The sequence below is a fragment of the Nansenia antarctica genome, assembly GCF_963989245.1.
Source record: "Nansenia antarctica genome assembly, chromosome: 4".
Taxonomy (NCBI): Eukaryota; Metazoa; Chordata; class Actinopteri; order Argentiniformes; family Microstomatidae; genus Nansenia; species Nansenia antarctica.
Genome location: NC_137689.1, coordinates 74,363,209 through 74,381,185, shown reverse-complemented (window position 1 = coordinate 74,381,185; position 17,977 = coordinate 74,363,209). Strand labels below are relative to the sequence as shown.

Genomic DNA, 17,977 nt, shown 5'->3' with positions numbered 1-17,977 from the left:
AAAAGCACGTTGTTCACTGATTACATTTGGCAATAAGGTACATTTTATTTACAAGTGCGTCTATACAAACATGATAATTAAATTGAAAATAATTGTTTTATCACCTTTACAATTGAAGAGGTAAAAACGATTGGTTCTTCCCCTAATGGGTTATATTTCAAAGTGTGTGTGTGTGTATGTGTGTGTGTGTGTGTGTGTGTGTGTGTGTGTGTGTGTGTGTGTGTGTGTTAGTGACATACATTTTCTTCAGTAACAATGCAGTGCATCTCTCTTCAAACCCATCTAGGCCTATCAAATTCTATTTACATTGCATTCAGTGCATCCATTTCAGAGAACCAAACCAATCAATCAATTGATTGATCGATCGATCGATCAAATCAATTTGCATGGTCAATAATCCATAAGCATCCAAGAAAACCAAAAAAAACAATACTGATAAATACATACGCATGCATAGGCCAAATAACTATGAGCAGTGGCAACCATATAAATTATAATACAATTCACATTCAGAAACTAAATGCTGTTTTAGTGCTTTGTACAAACAAGTGTGTTGTTGTGTCTCCAGTGTTACTGGGAATCTACAATCTACAAATCAAGCTGCTTTTTCATCAAAAACTCGGTCACCAAACAAATGAAAAACTGGAGAAAAAAAACCTTGTCTGCATGTATGAGACACTCGTCCTATAACCATAACAGTATCTCTCTTGCAAGACCTTTTTTCCTGTCAGTAGCTTTCTGACAGAATTCACTGAAGCTTTCAAGTGGCGTACTGAATATCTATCACTCGTCTCCATGGGAACCGTAATGGGATGCCCTCAGGGTAAAGTGCTGCTAGGTGAGCAGTGCCAAGCCAGAGGAGGGGGGTAGAGAGTAGTTAGGTAGTTAGCATTTTCAAGTTGTTTCTCATCTCCAGCGCTTGGGAAACGGCCCGTTTTTTCATCTAACCAATGTGGAGACAATACGCAACCTCACAACAGCCCCAAAGACTGTTAAAGTTAAGCAGAGTTATCAATTCACCTGAGGGTTTGTCCCCTTCGTGTAAAAAGACCCTTCCGCGACGCGAACGCGAACTGTACGTTTGACAGTGAGCGCAAGCGCGCAGGGAGGGAGGTTTTGCATGAAAGACCCCCAAAGTGGTTGGTTGGGTGAAAAAACCTAGCCCTTTGATGCACCCCTTAAGACTGGAGGTGAGAAAGACTGATGGGGAGAGAGGGAGAGAGAGAGGGTCTTCCCCCATAACATATGGCTTACGACAGTGACCCAGAGAGCGTCAGAGTAGTACATTATCTTGTTCAGATAACACACTCACTCTTTCCCAGACTTCATCATGATAATGGATAAAAAACAGTAACACCTACTTGTCCTTTCACATATAGGAGTCTAAACTATCGCCACATCCCCTGTGGTGGTCTAGCTGTTGATAATCTCTGTAGATTAGCCAAATGGAGCTAAATATTAAACATCTGACTGTTATGAAGGGGATGGTGCGTGTCACTGCGTAACTAGTTGAATACAATAGTCCAAGCTATAACCAAGCATGCATTTAGAAAGCTACAAATGATTTAGTGGGTAAAATGAGGCAATGTCAACAAAGCTCACAGCCTTTGTTTTAGGCCTTTGTTTGTTTGTGACCTAAGAGTGGTTAGAGAACGGCAGTTAAAGTGTGTTGCACTTAAGTGCCACAAAAGTATTTCCATAAACAGCCTTTCCAGTGATGACACTACAGTATTATGGACAAAGAATGCATTCAATAAATTCTCAGTTGGCACCTATGCGTTTACAAAAACATGCTGCGGCCTTCTCTTTTGTTAAGTATTATGGTCACACAAGTTCACATCCTCGCTATTTATACTTGCATTGCTTAACAAATACATATCTAAAATGTTTCAATATGTTAATTCAGTTTAGAAGGTATTTCTTGATCAAATACTAAGGTTGATATCCATCAAAGTTGTCCTTCTGTACTATACACTGTACTGAGAAATAATTGATAGTATTGGGAGATCTAGTCCCGTGTTTGAAAAAGGAAAATGACATGTACAGTTCTTACGTTCCAATCTCGTTTGTCTACATACAGTAAGTCATGTGACTAAACAGGTTTTCTAAAACAGTAGAATTGATTGTGTAGAAGATAAGTAGTAGTAGTTATATTAAACATCATCATGTTGTATGTGTAGTAAGTAAAAATTAGACAGAAAAATTTGACTATAACCAAGTTTGCTGAGCGGGAAAAGGAAAAAACAAAACAAAATAGTCGAGTCTGTGTGTGTGTGTGGTGTCTGTGTGTATGTGTGTGTGTGGTGTCTGTGTGTGTGTGTGTGTGTGTGTGTGTGTGTGTGTGTGTGTGTGCGTGTGGTGTGTGTATGTGTGTATGTGTCTGTGTGTGTGTGTGTCTGTGTGTGTGTGTGTGTGTGTGTGTCCTCATGCTCAGAGCCCTAAAGCTGTCTCACGACAGACTAGTTCCAGCTTGAACAGGTGCCAGGTATGTACAGTAGATCAGTTCATCTCGAGGGCTTCGTTCCGTGATGACGAGGCTCCACCGTGGAGAGGCTTTAGCTGGATGGAAAGCCCCTTTTCTCTCTCTCTTTCTTTCTTTCTCTTCGGGGAGCGAATCTCTCTCTCTCTTTCTTTCGCTCTCTCTGTCTCTCTCCCTCTCTCTCTCTCACACCACCGTGCTGACAGACGGGTCTGACAGGTTGAGCTGTCCCGTGATGTCAGTTGGCGGGTACTGCTGCGGAGACAACAGGAGGGGGGGGGGGGGGGAGACGTGTGTCAGTCACTCTGTGCTGCACCTCAACACAAAACCTGGTGCTTTTTCAAATGATTTTTTTTCGCTACTAATAAAAAAAATGATTTAAAAAGCGGTAACAGAACACCTCGGCTCCATTTCAGTCGTTGAAATCGTAGAAGCAGATGTGTTCGGTTAACCCACCAAAGGCAGAGGTGGTCGAGATTGGATTAGAGAGAGTTTCACTGTGAGGGCCGGTGTTGTACCACATTCTCACTCCCCACATGTCGTTGTATAGTACTTGTACTCTGCGATGACAATAAAGTTGAATCTAATGTAATCTAATTCCTAATGTCTCCCCTCTGTCTCGTTGGCCAAATGTAGTCAGATATAGTAGTTCTTTGGACCAAGAAACCAAATCAAAGTGACGAGAGGGGTCAGGATTAACAAAAATGTCACAAGAACAAGATGGCGGCTACTTCTTCACCGGAAATGAAGATATCTTCCTTTACTACTACTACTACTACTACTACAGTATCTGAAATAAATATACACTATTTTGTATGAAGAAAAAAAAAAACTTTCTAAACACGTTCAGCTTGCTAGTAGGCTACTCTGTTACTAGCATAGAAATGGCCACAAAGTTCGTGTGAGTGAGCATAATCGCTAACAAAAAGAAGTGAATAGGTGTTAGTTCGTGTGAGCATAATCGCTAACAAAAAAGAAGTGAATACGTGTTAGTTCGTGTGAGCATAATCGCTAACAAAAAGAAGTGAATAGGTGTTAGTTCGTGTGAGCATAATCGCTAACAAAAAAGAAGTGAATACGTCGTGTTCATGCGAAGGGGAGTGTAGGAATGTGGCACAACAGCGCAGGCGGCCTTGTCGTGGTGCGGTGGTAACGGTGGCGGTTGGTCGCTCTGCCTGAGGTGGGTTACTGGTTTAATAGTGGAGTGGAGGTAAGGTCCTGAGGGGTGGGGAGCACAGGTGAACCAGCCGTTTGAACCTCGACCTTACGTGAACGGTGGGGTCAATAATTTACGGGGAGGGTGGAGGGGAGGGGGTTCATTTCGATTGAGCCAGAGTGCATTCTGGGCTGGTTCAGAGTGCTGTGTGCAGTCGGAGTCTTACCTCCAGTCCTATTATTTCACTGTGCCTTTTTTTTTTTTTTTGATAAGCAGAGTGTCTTAAAATGGGCATCTACAGAGCTGGGTATGTAACAGAAACACACCCAGCCCATGCAGGTGCCCAGTTACTATGGGAACTGTGACTTCGGAATTGTATAACCTAGAAGTGTTTTTTCGTTTTTTGAAAGTGTAATAATCTGCCTCTGGCAAGATGGCAGTTAACCATATTTCCCAATGTTTGAGGATGGTCGCTGTGGAGGTTGAGGCAGCGGTGTGTCAAAAACCACTGCCATCGCCTCAGAGCATCCATCCCTTATCCATTGTAAATATGGGAATCAACTGATATTGCAAAAAAAAACATGAATTGTTTTTTGTGAAGCTTTTTCTCCTATCGCCTATCCTGAATATACTTAACTGTGGTGAATCATGCTCTCTCCAGGGCATTCCTTGTCATCAGAGAGAGGTTTCCAACAAGTCAAATCGAAATCCAACTTACTTTTCATAGATTTCCGATTTACTGTGTTTGTGTTGGAAAAACCTGATTCAGTGTGAAGAGACTTTTGAATGTTTCATACTTAAGTATGACAGCTTCCTCTTCACAACTAGGGTCACTTTTAGAACAAGCCAATCGTAATCCACCATGTAAACACAGTATAACCCCACACACATCATTCACTTTATCTTCACAAAAACCCCCAAAAATGTAAATTTCTAACGAAATCTATTTTTTCCTGGTTAATTTCGCAAATCAGTAAATTTTACAAATTGTGATTTACAAGATTCTTCTTCTTCTTCAGGTTAATGATTATCGTTGTGTCTCTCATTTTAGGCTGTGGTATATAATGCTTCTTAAATCATCAAGCATTCAAGCATATGAGCTTAATAAGTTGTTATGATACAACTTCCACCCTAAGTAACAGTCAACATCCCTGGTTACTGAGGATGTCCCATCACTTAGGCCTCAGAGTTGCATCATCACAAAGCTTACAACCCCCTGCGTCCCCCCATGTACTGTACATCGGGGGGGCCAGCTGTGAGTGTTTCCACTTTACAGTGCCCCCTACTGGGAGAAGGTGGACCAGCAAAAGAGAGACACTTCAAAAGATGTTTACTACCATCGACGCTACAACAACAATGAATGACTTCTATCGCTATAGTACCTGTTATAGTACCTTCTACCACAACTACTGTACTACTACTACTACTACTACTACTACTACTACTACTACTACTACTACTACTACTACTACTACTACTACTACTACTAGTACTGTTACCATGACGACAGTTAGAGTAGTAATTGACATGCTTGCAGAGGGAGAGAGGAGCAGTGTGTGGCATATGTGGGTGAGGGACACTGACACTCAAAAGTCCATTTATATCCATTAATATAAAATAAGAAACACTTATATAAAATAAAAAATAAATGGTCAAAAGACTGGGGGATGGCACGCTTCTCATTTCAGAGCGTCTGTTTAGGTCTGTGGTCTCTACGCGGAAACCTCTCTATTTCACCAGGGTTTTGTTGAAGAGAGTGATAGACCCCCCCAAAACCATTATCCCCCCCCCCTCCACCCCACACTGACATCATCAACAATGGTCATTCCACTCTTCTTCACTCCTTGAACACTTGAGCATTCTATTGAACTTCTTCAGGGGAGAGCAAGTGGCAAAGGTCAAAGGTCGGAGTATTGTTTTGAAACAGAGAAGAAACATGTCTATATACGGTCAATGTCACAGCAGAACAGGAGAATAAAACATGGAGAAATCAAACAGAATTACTCTTGTGTGCCGTGTTAACCTGGTTGTAATAAGGCTGTAATGAGGCTGTAATAACGCTGTAACAACCCTGTAATAACACTGTAATAACGCTGTTATAAGGCTGTACATGTAGCATTGTTTTAAGGGGAGGCTTCTTGACAAACCTCCCCTGCACACGTTAATGTTGTCTTTCCTTTGTTAATGTGTGTGTGTGTATGTGTGTGTGTGTGTGTGTGTGTGTGTGTGTGTGTGTGTGTGTGTGTGTGTGTGTGTGTGTGTGTGTGTGGGTGCAAATACAAATAAATAAATAATACATTTTAAAAAATGAAATAAAATATAAAATAAAAAACACTTTGAGATGTATGTGAACCCCCTGATCAGCAGAGCTGAGAGCGCACGCACACGCACACACACACACACACACACACACACACACATATACACACACACACACACACACACACACACACACACCAATGAGCAGGCCCCACTCCTCCGACTGCTGCACTGTGGAGGAAACTAGATCACCCCACACTGTTATTGTGCAGCAGTAAGGAAGGCCTCTGTAAAAATAGACTTCTAGAAGCTTCTGGAGGGAGTCTCGACCTCGCTGCTGACACAATAAGAGCTTGAAGCTCAGAAGAACCTCAGAGAGAGAGAGGCGGGAAAAGAGGTAGAACCGATCATCCGTCACCACCTAGAAATAGACCCTTTGGATAAGAGGCATGCCAAAATGTCAAAACCTGACAGAATGAGGACATTTAAATTAAGCCTTAAATCTGAAGACAATAATGGTAACAAATTATGACAAACTTAACATGACAAAGCAAAAGACACAGTAGATCGTATAATAATAGTACGACTCCCTCGGGAACAATCCTGAAATAAGACGTTCTGTAGGTTAAAAATAGATGTTAGTTTGTTTTTAGAGCCGGGTGATGATCAATACTATCCGAAAAAAACAAACAGCATAACATTAGCGCATGCTTCGGAAACCAAAACCAAAGAAACCGAAAAAAAACAAAAAAACAAGGAAGTGCAGGATATCAAGTGGAAAACAAAAAGGATGGATTGAACAAGGGAAGGATCAAGCAATCAAAGGGATACAGGAGACACAGGAGACACAAAACACAAATATCACATCACCAAAAATCACTTCAGGAAAGACACTCGTTCAAGACCAATGTCCATATCAGTGGCAGGGCAGGGCAGGGCAGGGCAGGGAGGAAGAGCAGCCCAAACAGACAACACACAGACCGCTGTCTAAAGGCTTCCTCCTCTTCCTCAGCGCCATAGCAACTAACCCCGTCGTCCCCATAGCAACTAACCCCGTCGTCCCCATAGCAACTAACCCCATCATCTCCCTCATCATCATCCGCCCAGCAACGCCCTGGCTTTGCTCTCCCCACAACAACCACCGCCGATCCCTCTCCTGGTCTGACCTGCAACCCCCCTGAACTCCTGTCTCCTGCCTGCACTGCTGTTACTGTCCTACAGGGGGCGCCTATCACCTACAGAGATGGCATCTGGATGGGCTGATCGATGGGCTTTGACTGACAGAGACAAGTGACCATGGCTGCTAAACTAAAGCCATGAGGGATGGGGGTGGAGAGAGGAGGAGGAATGGCACTCTCTGGTGGTCAACCAGAGATGGGAGGGGGAGGGGGCGGAGGAGGGGGGGATGGCGGAGAAGAAGAGAAAAAAGACAGAGGCGAGAAGAGAAGAAAAGGGAGAGAAGTGAAGTGAAGGAGAGGAGGAGAGGAGGAGACAGAGGAAGTAGAGAGGAGAGAGAGAGAGGAAAGGGAGGAAGAGTAAAGGGAGAGTTGGGGTCGGGGGGGGGGGGGTCGGGGGGTCTTCAGCTCCTTACCGTGTCTTTGGAGGACCTACGTCGTTTGATGCTGGAGGCCAGGGAGGTACTGATGGACCTAAAAGAGGCTTTCGTTTTGGGGTCGGGGGGGTCTGCTCTACCACTCTTTCTATCCTTTAAAATAAATATACAGTATGTAGACAAATTATTCATATTCTTCGAGGAGGGAGGTGGGGGTGGGGGGAGGGGGTGAGACCTTGGGTTTCATTCAGTCTCACAACCACCCCCCCCACCCCCAACCAAATCTCCAACCAATCTCTCTCCCACATCTCTCCCACATCTCTCCAACCCCCCTCCTCCCATCCCTCTCTCCCTCCCCCTTCTTTCTTTTCTCCCCTCTTTCCTTTTCGTCTAGGGTTGAGGAAGTGAGGGTCCTCCCAGGTGATAGAGGCCTCAGGTAGATATTCTACGGAGGTATCTAAGGTGATTTGCTCAACTTTAAGGACTTTTAAACTCAGTCTTGTCCGATTGTCAACGATAGCTAGCTCTCGGGCCGCTACGCTACACTGTTACAAGTTAGCCAAGTTAGCCAAGTTAGCCAAGTTAGCCAAGTTAGCCAAGTTAGCCAAGTTAGCCAAGTTAGCCGTTTCACAGTAGTGGGGCTGGAAAAGGATGGAGAGTCCCTATGAGCCAAGCCTTGACACATCCAAACACCCCTAAGAAATGCATTGGAATGGTTTGAGTGATGGCTACCTGGCAGGCGTGGTATTGGTGATACCTGTCCTATGCTGCTTCTCTCTCTCTTTTGAAAGAGCCACCACGTTCTTCTACTAACCCCCACACACACTCGTCTTGTCATTGAGCAACACCACCACCCCCAAACACACACTCCTCTCCTCAACCCCCCCTTCCTTCAACCCCTAGGCTCACTCCCTCCAACGGAAAAACAAAAACAAAACAGAGATGATGAAACTTGGACCAAGGAGGTTAGGTAGGGGTCAACAATAATAATAGCCAGTATGCTACAATAATATCAGGCAACAGAATCAACTGTATTCAGTGGGGGCTCACCCCCTCCCCACCCCCGCCCACCCCTGCTTGATACTGTATAATATATTCAAAAAGGTATTTCCTCCAACCGTTTTTTCAGAAAACCCCCCCAAATTGTAACCCTATCCTTTAACCTACAATCATACACAAATCTTATCCACAAACCAAATTGTGTTACCTCCCTCCCTCAATACCATCGAAAGGGTCCCACACCGCTACTCTCAGTCCTCTATGGGACAACAGCGACAGACTGAGTGTTTGTGTGCAAAAGCTGATATTGAGGTGTTCTTACATCCTGAGTCTCTAGAGAGGAGGGCTGCATAGAGGAGGGGGGAGAAAAGAAAACGTAAATGAATAAACCATCTGCATCTTCAGCTACGAGACCGTTATATTATATATATATACTGTATATACTTTATACTTTAAGATCCAGAAGCCAAACTCAAGCCAAAGGTGAACCGAAAAGAGCGGGGTTTTTAAAAAGCTAGCAAAAGAAACACCAAACATGGAAAGCCAAGCAGTCATAATAAAATAAAATAAAAAGTGTAGAATATATAAATGTACAGAGCTTAGAGGAAAAGCAGGGGAGCCACTAAGATGCATCATACCGGCGTGAGAAAACAACAATTAAGTCATCGATTATTATTATTATTATTATTATTATTATTATTATAGCCCCGGGGTCGTTATACCTGGGGTCAGGTACAACGGAAATTCACCCCACACACTGGGGGGGGGGGGGGGGGGGGTTAATGGGGAGGAGCTAAGGTGGGGGGGTGTGGAACAAAGTTTGTGCAGGAAAGATGGAGAGGTTTGCACAAGGTCTTTTGTGTGGGTGTGATGGGTGTGTGTGTGGCTGTGTGTGTGTGTGATGGGTGTGTGTGCGTGTGTGTGTGTGTGTGTGTGAGATGGGTGTGTGTGTGTGTGAGATGTGTGTGTGTGTGTGTGTGTGTGATGGTATTGCATGAGTGGAACAAAGTTTGTGTGGTAATGGAGAGGTTTGCACAAGGTCTTATGTCTTGGGTGTGTGGGTGTGATGGGTGTGTGATATGTGTGTTGGGTGTGTGTGGGTTTGATGGGTGTGTGGGTGTGACAGAGAGTAGCTATTAGCGGCAGTTGTTATTAGTGGTCTACTGTACATGGGGAGGGAAGGTGGTTAGGTGGGATGGCTAGGTTAGGTTAAGGCCTAGGTGGTTAGTTTGAGGTGTGAGGAGGAGTGAGGAGGTTAAGGGGTTAGGGGAGGGTGAGGTGGTTGTAGGGGTTAGGGGAGGATGAGGAAGGTGAGGAGGGTGAGGTAGTTGTAGGGGTTAGGGGAGGGTGAGGAGGGGTGAGGTAGTTGTAGGGGTTAGGGGAGGGTGAGGAAGGTGAGGAGGGTTGAGGTGGTTGTAGGGGTTAGGGGAGGATGAGGAAGGTGAGGAGGGTGAGGAGGGGTGAGGAGGTTATAGGGGTTAGGGGAGGATGAGGAGGGTGAGGAGGGTGAGGAGGTTGTAGGGGTTAGGGGAGGATGAGGAAGGTGAGGAGGGGTGAGGTAGTTATAGGGGTTAGGGGAGGATGAGGAGGGTGAGGAGGGTTGAGGTGGTTGTAGGGGTTAGGGGAGGATGAGGAAGGTGAGGAGGGGTGAGGTAGTTATAGGGGTTAGGGGAGGATGAGGAGGGTGAGGAGGGTGAGGAGGTTGTAGGGGTTAGGGGAGGGTGAGGAGGGTGAGGAGGGGTGAGGAGGTTATAGGGGTTAGGGGAGGATGAGGAGGTTGTAGGGGTTAGGGGAGGGTGAGGAGGGTGAGGTGGTTGTAGGGGTTAGAGGAGGATGAGGAGGGTGAGGAGGGTTGAGGTGGTTGTAGGGGTTAGAGGAGGATGAGGAGGGTGAGGAGGGTGAGGAGGGTTGAGGTGGTTGTAGGGGTTAGGGGAGGGTGAGGAAGGTGAGGAGGTTATAGGGGTTAGAGGAGGATGAGGAGGGTGAGGAGGGTGAGGAGGGTTGAGGAGGTTGTAGGGGTTAGGGGAGGATGAGGAGGGTTGAGGTGGTTGTAGGGGTTAGAGGAGGATGAGGAAGGTGAGGAGGGTGAGGTGGTTGTAGGGGTTAGGGGAGGATGAGGAGGATGAGGAAGGTGAGGTGGTTGTAGGGGTTAGGGGAGGATGAGGAAGGTGAGGAAGGTGAGGAGGGTGAGGAGGGGTGAGGAGGTTATAGGGGTTAGGGGAGGATGAGGAGGGTGAGGAGGGTGAGGAGGTTGTAGGGGTTAGAGGAGGATGAGGAGGGTGAGGAGGGTTGAGGTGGTTGTAGGGGTTAGAGGAGGGTGAGGAGGGTGAGGAGGGTGAGGAGGATGAGGAGGGTGAGGAGGGTTGTAGGGGTTAGAGGAGGATGAGGAAGGTGAGGAGGGGTGAGGAGGTTGTAGGGGTTAGGGGAGGGTGAGGAAGGTGAGGAGGGTGAGGAGGATGAGGAGGGTCAGGAGGGTTGTAGGGGTTAGAGGAGGATGAGGAAGGTGAGGAGGGGTGAGGAGGTTGTAGGGGTTAGGGGAGGGTGAGGTGGTTGTAGGGGTTAGGGGAGGATGAGGAGGGTGAGGTGGTTGTAGGGGTTAGGGGAGGATGAGGAAGGTGAGGAAGGTGAGGAGGGGTGAGGTGGTTGTAGGGGTTAGGGGAGGATGAGGAGGGTGAGGAGGGGTGAGGTGGTTGTAGGGGTTAGGGGAGGATGAGGAGGGTGAGGAGGGTGAGGAAGGTGAGGTGGTTGTAGGGGTTAGGGGAGGATGAGGAGGATGAGGAGGGTGAGGAAGGTGAGGTAGTTGTAGGGGTTAGGGGAGGATGAGGAGGATGAGGAGGGTGAGGAAGGTGAGGTAGTTGTAGGGGTTAGGGGAGGATGAGGAGGATGAGGAGGGGTGAGGTAGTTGTAGGGGTTAGGGGAGGATGAGGAGGGTGAGGAGGGTGAGGTGGTTGTAGGGGTTAGGGGAGGATGAGGAGGATGAGGAAGGTGAGGTAGTTGTAGGGGTTAGGGGAGGGTGAGGAAGGTGAGGAGGGTGAGGAGGTTGTAGGGGTGAGGTAGTTGTAGGGGTTAGGGGAGGGTGAGGAAGGTGAGGAGGGTGAGGTGGTTGTAGGGGTTAGGGGAGGGTGAGGAAGGTGAGGAGGGTGAGGTAGTTGTAGGGGTTAGGGGAGGATGAGGAGGGGTGAGGTAGTTGTAGGGGTTAGGGGAGGATGAGGAGGGTGAGGAGGTGAGGTAGTTGTAGGGGTTAGGGGAGGATGAGGAGGGTGAGGAGGTGAGGTAGTTATAGGGGTTAGGGGAGGGTGAGGTGGTTGTAGGGGTTAGGGGAGGATGAGGAAGGTGAGGAGGTTGTAGGGGTTAGAGGAGGATGAGGAAGGTGAGGAGGGTGAGGTGGTTGTAGGGGTTAGGGGAGGATGAGGAGGGTGAGGAGGGGTGAGGTGGTTGTAGGGGTTAGGGGAGGGTGAGGAGGATGAGGAGGGTGAGGTAGTTGTAGGGGTTAGGGAGGCCCGTGGGTGGGGGGGGCGGGGCAGTGTGGTGTGAATTTCAGTTGAGGGATCATCATGCAGAAGGAGGGTGGGATGGGCCTTGGGAGTCGGGGTGGAAGACGGGAAGGAGAGGGGGAGGAGGAGGAGGAGGAGGAGGAGGGGGAGGAGGAGGAGGAATAGGAGGAGGAGGGGGAGGAGGAGGAGGAGGTAGAAGAGGAGGAGGCAGAAAACAAATAGCATGACAGTCAACCCGGGCCAGGCCCTGGGCCCTGGACCTGCAGAACACGGCCCTCTCATCAGGTCACATGACGTTAGCCGACCCCAGTCTGGCCACGGGACCCATCACCACACACACCGGCCCCTCAGACTCACGCCCCCTTGATGACACGGCATCGAGAGGTGAGATCCTATTGGGCGGCGGGCGTGGGAGATGGGTGCAGGTGATTGGCTGACTAGTGATGGCAGACATGACACACCCACTCTCCGTTCTGAGCGAGAAAAAGGTCAAAAGGTCAAATAATAAAAATGTTTTGTTTTTTTCCTGTTGGAAAACGACATCTAGATGTTAGTAAAATAATGGTCAATATTACGATTACCATAGATGAGGTGCTGACATGTTACAAGACATAAGGGCATTTTTTCATTTCAGCATATGGATTTTTTTCTAGCGGTAGATTTCTGTTTTCGTTTCACTGGTAAGTGAAAAACTTGAAAAGTTAATCAATATTTTTTTCGCTAGTCGGTGCAATACGACTATCCAGATCTCACGTGACACTGACCCCTGGTGTGGTACGGGGCCGGCCATGCAAAGCATGCTGGGACCACCGGAGAAAGCGTCACTCTGGACACGTACTGTTTGCTGAAGGTGCATTTCCTGTCCCCAAACAGGAAACGGCATCCCACTTTTTCCCCCCATTATTACATCATCACCCCTGCACCGTCATCCCACCAATCAGGTTTGTCCCTCGTTCAACATTCTCATTGGTTTCATCCCCTGATATCTCCTCCGCTTACAGGCAGTGCACTTCTGAATAAAGGCCCGTCGGTCGTAGGCTAACAGATAAAGCTAACGGTTAGCGGTTAGCGGTTAGCTGCTGTTCAACTGTGAGTGGGCCTGGTGGGAATAGCGTCAGCAGAGCACGTTATGCTAATCAGGCATGCATTTGCACTTGGACAACCTCTCTGAGTATAGTGAAGGCAACGTAGGGAGTGGGGGAGGAGGAGGGGTGGGGGGAGGGGGGGCGTTGTGGGAAATGATGTTTCCTCACTGAGGAATGGGCGCTAGGTTAACGAGTAGCGATTAGCAAGTAGCAGCAGCAGCAGCAGCAGAGAGTGGGAGAATGACTGAGGGAAAATGAGAGACTTTATTCAGAAGTGCACATCCTCTGGAGTTACCGTGGCAACCTGGGTTTTAGCAGGCGTGCATGTGCAAAAAAAACACACACACTTTTGCACATGCACCGCCTGCAGAAGTAAACACATAGTACATACATATAAAAAACATACAAAACACACAAGCGGTCATATGAATGCTGACATCTGGACACCTGGTTTGGAGGTCCCAATAGAAGAAGGAGGAGTCTACACAAACTGTCGTCTTGGTCGTATCAGTCAGTATATTAGAGTACTACAGTATATATCGTTAGCCTCATAGCATAATTGCCTAAGTCATATTTTGGCCAAATTGAGATATCTGCCTAATAACTCTCCTCTCCTAACACTGCTGATTCACTGGGCATTATTGCCTCTATGACATCAGCCTATCAGAATGCTCGTTACATTCCAAAATCCCAAGTCATCTCTATGACATCATAGGCATGTTTGACACTGCATACAAACTTAGGCAATTACGCTACGAGGCTAACGATATGCACAGTATAGTTAGTCCTGTGGATCGCTTGCCGCCCGGTCATGTGACTCCTGTTCATGTTGGCTTACTGTGTACACAATAGCTGGATTAGCTGACTTGCTAGTTGGATGGATGCGCTAGTTTCTTTTTCTACTCCACGCACGACACCCCCATTTGAGAAATAAGCAGGGCTGTGGTGATTGATGCGGAGAATGCGAGCCGCCGCATTAGCTCTAGGGCGTGCTGCTGCCAATGACGCAGCTGTGCATGGATGCAGCGCGCTTTAGCTCAGCAGCACTGCAGAAAGTATGCAGAAATCCACCTCAAAGATGTCACAGACCCCCCTCCTCCCCACCCCACCCCACCCCAAAAAAGACACAGCACAGTATATATAGGTACTAGGGGTGGGCATCGACGATCGATAATTGATCTTTTTTTTTTTTTTTTGTGATCGACCAAATGTTTTATTTTGTGATCGACCAAGATCCTTATCGATCAATTATCGATCGTCGATGCCCACCCCTAATAGGTACTGTAACATAGACCAAATAGTTTGGGTACCCTTCTCCTTTGTCAGTGGGGGTGGGGGGGGTGGGGCTGGCATGCGTCATGTCTGTCTGCTCTATGTGTGGATAATTAGTGTTATATAACATAAACATCCACGGACAGTGTGGATTAACGGACAACGGACGCGGACACGGACAACAGGAACACACAGTAGTAAGGTCGATGGCAGACGGTCTCTGAAGGACATTGGTTCGCGGGGGGAGAGAGAGAGAGAGAGAAAAGAGAAGAAGACACGGCCACGGACAGATACGAGAGAGACTGTGATCTTACCGTGCGCTCTCCTCCGGCCCCTGCTCTCTCTCTTTATTCAGCAGGGGCCACCAACACCGACTGACCTTTTGTAAAAAAAGGGCCTTTACAGAGAGCCAGCAGGGGGGGGGGGAGGGGGGGTGGCGGGGGCGGGCTGGCTGCCAAAGAGCCGCCACAACATCACAGGCACACAGTGTCCACTGCCTGACACGTGTGCCCCCCCCCCCCTCCCTCCATCCATATCCCCCCCCCCCCCTAAACCTCCTAACCTCACACGCCGCAGCTGAGGCTAGCTAGCTGCACAGTCGGGTGGGGGGGGGGGACGTCGCGAGGAAGGAGTGGGGTGAGGAGGGGGGCAGGGGGGGGGGAGCCAAGGCTTCACAGCGGAAGACGTGGGGAGTTAAGGGGACGTGGTGTTCTTCGGTCGGCGGGGCTGTGAGGAGCTTCTATACGTCATAACTCAGCGGTAGCGGTTAGCGGTTAGCAGCTAGCGGGTTTTCTGCCTGATTAGCTTCACAGGGCATCCCCTGACACGCAGGCGAACCTCGAATGGACGCTCATGGTCAGAGAGGTCGGTGGAAAATAACTCTGTAGTGGGGCGTGGGCAGAGATGCAGGGCAGAGCTCACGGTAGTGTGCTAATCTGCATCGTAGCATCGTAGCATACATGGTCATAAGTGTCGAGGTTCATAAAGAGGCCTCTAATATGACAATCTAGATCATTTTGCTTCTTTTAAGTAGTATTTCCTTCATGTTCTAGCTTTTCTTTCTTGTTTTTGAGGTGACTTTCTTTGCAGTGTAGGTCAGAAACAGGCCGCTGACATTTGAGTCAGTCTGACCTCTCTGTGTCGTTAGTAACCGATTGGTATTAGCGTCGTATTTCTGCCGAACTTTCAAAAATGAGTGATTCGTCTGTTAAAAAAAGATTGGTTTTAGCTGGTTTAATTTAATTGTCTCATTGAGATTCTAACCTGTATTCATGAATACATTCAGTACCAATTACCTCTCGCTTTTTGTCATTTAGATTACATTCACATTTTTACCGTTTAGCAGACGCTTTTATCCAAAGCGACTTTCAATTACAGATTACAGGGACAGGGACGGGTCTCTCCCTGGAGTTATTTCGGGCTAAGTGCCTTACTCAAGGGCACACTAGTGGTGGTGTTCCCAGGTGGGGGATTTCAACTCATGACCTTCTGGATCATCAGTCCAACCCACTATCCACCGCTAGAAACCAACCAACCACTACCCCCCTTTCCTCCCGTGTCACATGTCACATCATCTGACCTTACGAAGCGTGGAAGCAGCTACAGAGACATCAGCAGCTTATAGACTAGCGGCCATCATGCCATGATGAAACGTGGTTGATGTCTTATTGTCTATATTATGTCATGTAAGGCCCTCCTGCGCTGGGGCTGGGGCTGACAGCGAGGGGGGGTGACGTGGGGTGGGGGCGGGTGGTGGAGATGGGGGGGGGGGGGGGGTTAACCGGGGGTTATTGTTTACGTACTAACGAGGGGGTCCCCATCGGGCCCATGGCATGGCTCCCAGAAGCCTCCTTACTGTCCTGCAAGCACAGACAGACAAGAGACACGGGGGCCGTTGGCCTGGGGGGGGGCACTGGGTGGACCTGGGGTGGGGGTGGGGGGGGGGGTACCCCGGAGAGACCCCCCCCCCCCGGGGAGGACCCCCCCCTGAACAGGCCTCGGGATCCGAGGAACCGAGGACCTTGAGGACCCAGAAACGTCCCTTATCGACCACTCTGAGGTGTCCCCCCCCTGTCCGCCCCACTGTCCCCCCCTCTCCCCTCCTCTCCCCCCCTCCATCCACCACCTCTTGAGAGACGGTCACCAACACCCTCAGAAGACACGACGATGTCACCGGTCACTGTGACCTCGTTAAAAGGTCGGAGAAGGAGAAGGAGAAGAAAGCAGAAGCGCCCAGAGAGTAGAGAGAGAGGGGAGCTTTGTTGGTTGTTGGGCCCTTGACACAAAACCCCAAACCCCAAACCCGCCTCCCCTCTCCTGGGTGTCCGGGGGGAGGGGGGGGGGGGGGGGGGAGACGGGGGAGGCGGCGGGTCGTCATACCTGCAGGTTCTTCCTCCAGACGTTGACGGCCGCAAAGGCCAGCTGCATCTGCTTCCTGCGAGCGTCTTTGTGGCGCTTGTACGCGATCTCAATAAAGATGAGGAATATCCCTGCCGCAATGCCACCAGCCACAAGCATGAACACGCCTGGGAGGGAGGGGGGAAGAGGGGGAGCGGGGGGGAGGGGGGGGGGAGGGAGGGAGGAAGGGGGGCGGGAGGGAGGGAGGGGGGAGAGAGGGAGGGAGGGAGGGGGGGAGGGGGGAGGGAGGGAGGGGGGGAGGGAGGGGGGAGAGAGGGAGGGAGGGAGGGGGGGAGGGAGGGGGGAGAGAGGGAGGGGGGAGAGAGGGAAGGGGGGAGAGAGGGAGGGAGGGAGAGAGGGAGGGAGGGAGAGAGAGAGAGAAAGAGATAGAGAGATGGGGAAGTAGGGAGGAAGGGAGGGAGAGAGGGAGGGTGGGAGAGAGGGAGAGAGAGAGAGAGAGAGAGACGTAGAGATAGGTGGTGAGTCACCGATCTGAATCTCAGCCGCGCCCTCCGACCCCAGACCCTGACTGGCTGGTCTCTCTACAGGTCAGAGGTCGCCCGACCTTCAGCTGCACACCATGTGACATTATGACATCACAGCACGACAACCACACACACACACCCACACACACCCAACCACACACCCACACCCCACACACACAGACTTCCACTCACCCACACACACCACAAAAACACCAACGAATAATTAAAAGGTATTGGACAAAACAAAAAAAGACTACAGCACCTTACCACTGCAGTTTTTGTCCAATCACTTTTAAGTGTGGGGGGGGTTAGGGGTTAGGGGTTAAGGGGGGGCGGGGGGGGGGGGTTCCTTTCCGGGAAGGTTCTCCGGAGCCATACCTGCCATGTTCTCAAAGGTGAGTGTGGCTGGTGCATTGCTCCTTGAGTCACACTCCTGGTATCGTACCCAGGTCTTATCTAGGTCCTCCATGAAGCCATTCTCATGGGAACTGCAGGGGGGGGGGGGGGGGGGGCGGGGGGGTAGGGCGGGTGGGGGTGGGGGTGGATTGGGGGGGGGTAAGAGGCGACACAGTTAATACACCGCCCCGCGTTGACACACGCAGTCAGAGCCGATCAATCCCAGAATGCACACATGACACACATGAAACATGAAATAACACAATCAAGGCTGACAGACTGATAGGGGCCCCCCGGGGGGAGTTTTCATCGACGAGGCTTGAGCGTAGTCTTGGACTAAAACACACTTTCCACGGGAAAAACGTTCAACTCCGCCGAAAGACGCGCTCTAGTCTGAGACCAG

At 49.2% G+C, this 17,977-nt stretch overlaps 1 protein-coding gene across 5 annotated transcripts in view; it reads right to left on the bottom strand.

Moving 5' to 3' along the window:
• Positions 1–2,665: 2,665 nt before the first annotated feature.
• grin1a (glutamate receptor, ionotropic, N-methyl D-aspartate 1a) overlaps positions 2,666–17,977 on the bottom strand; it is a gene marked incomplete at both ends in the record, with an annotated part of 48,012 nt that continues 32,700 nt past the window's right edge. For 2 of the 5 annotated variants that reach the window (XM_080530093.1, XM_080530094.1), the window contains 3 exons: positions 2,666–2,734; positions 16,676–16,821; positions 17,557–17,666. In XM_080530093.1, the coding sequence (XP_080386219.1) occupies positions 2,666–2,734; positions 16,676–16,821; positions 17,557–17,666 (325 nt within the window). Of the gene's footprint in view, positions 2,735–7,485; positions 7,600–8,767; positions 8,792–16,675; positions 16,822–17,556; positions 17,667–17,977 lie in introns of all 5 variants that reach the window. The other 3 variants (XM_080530092.1, XM_080530090.1, XM_080530091.1) reach the window with 3 other exon arrangements.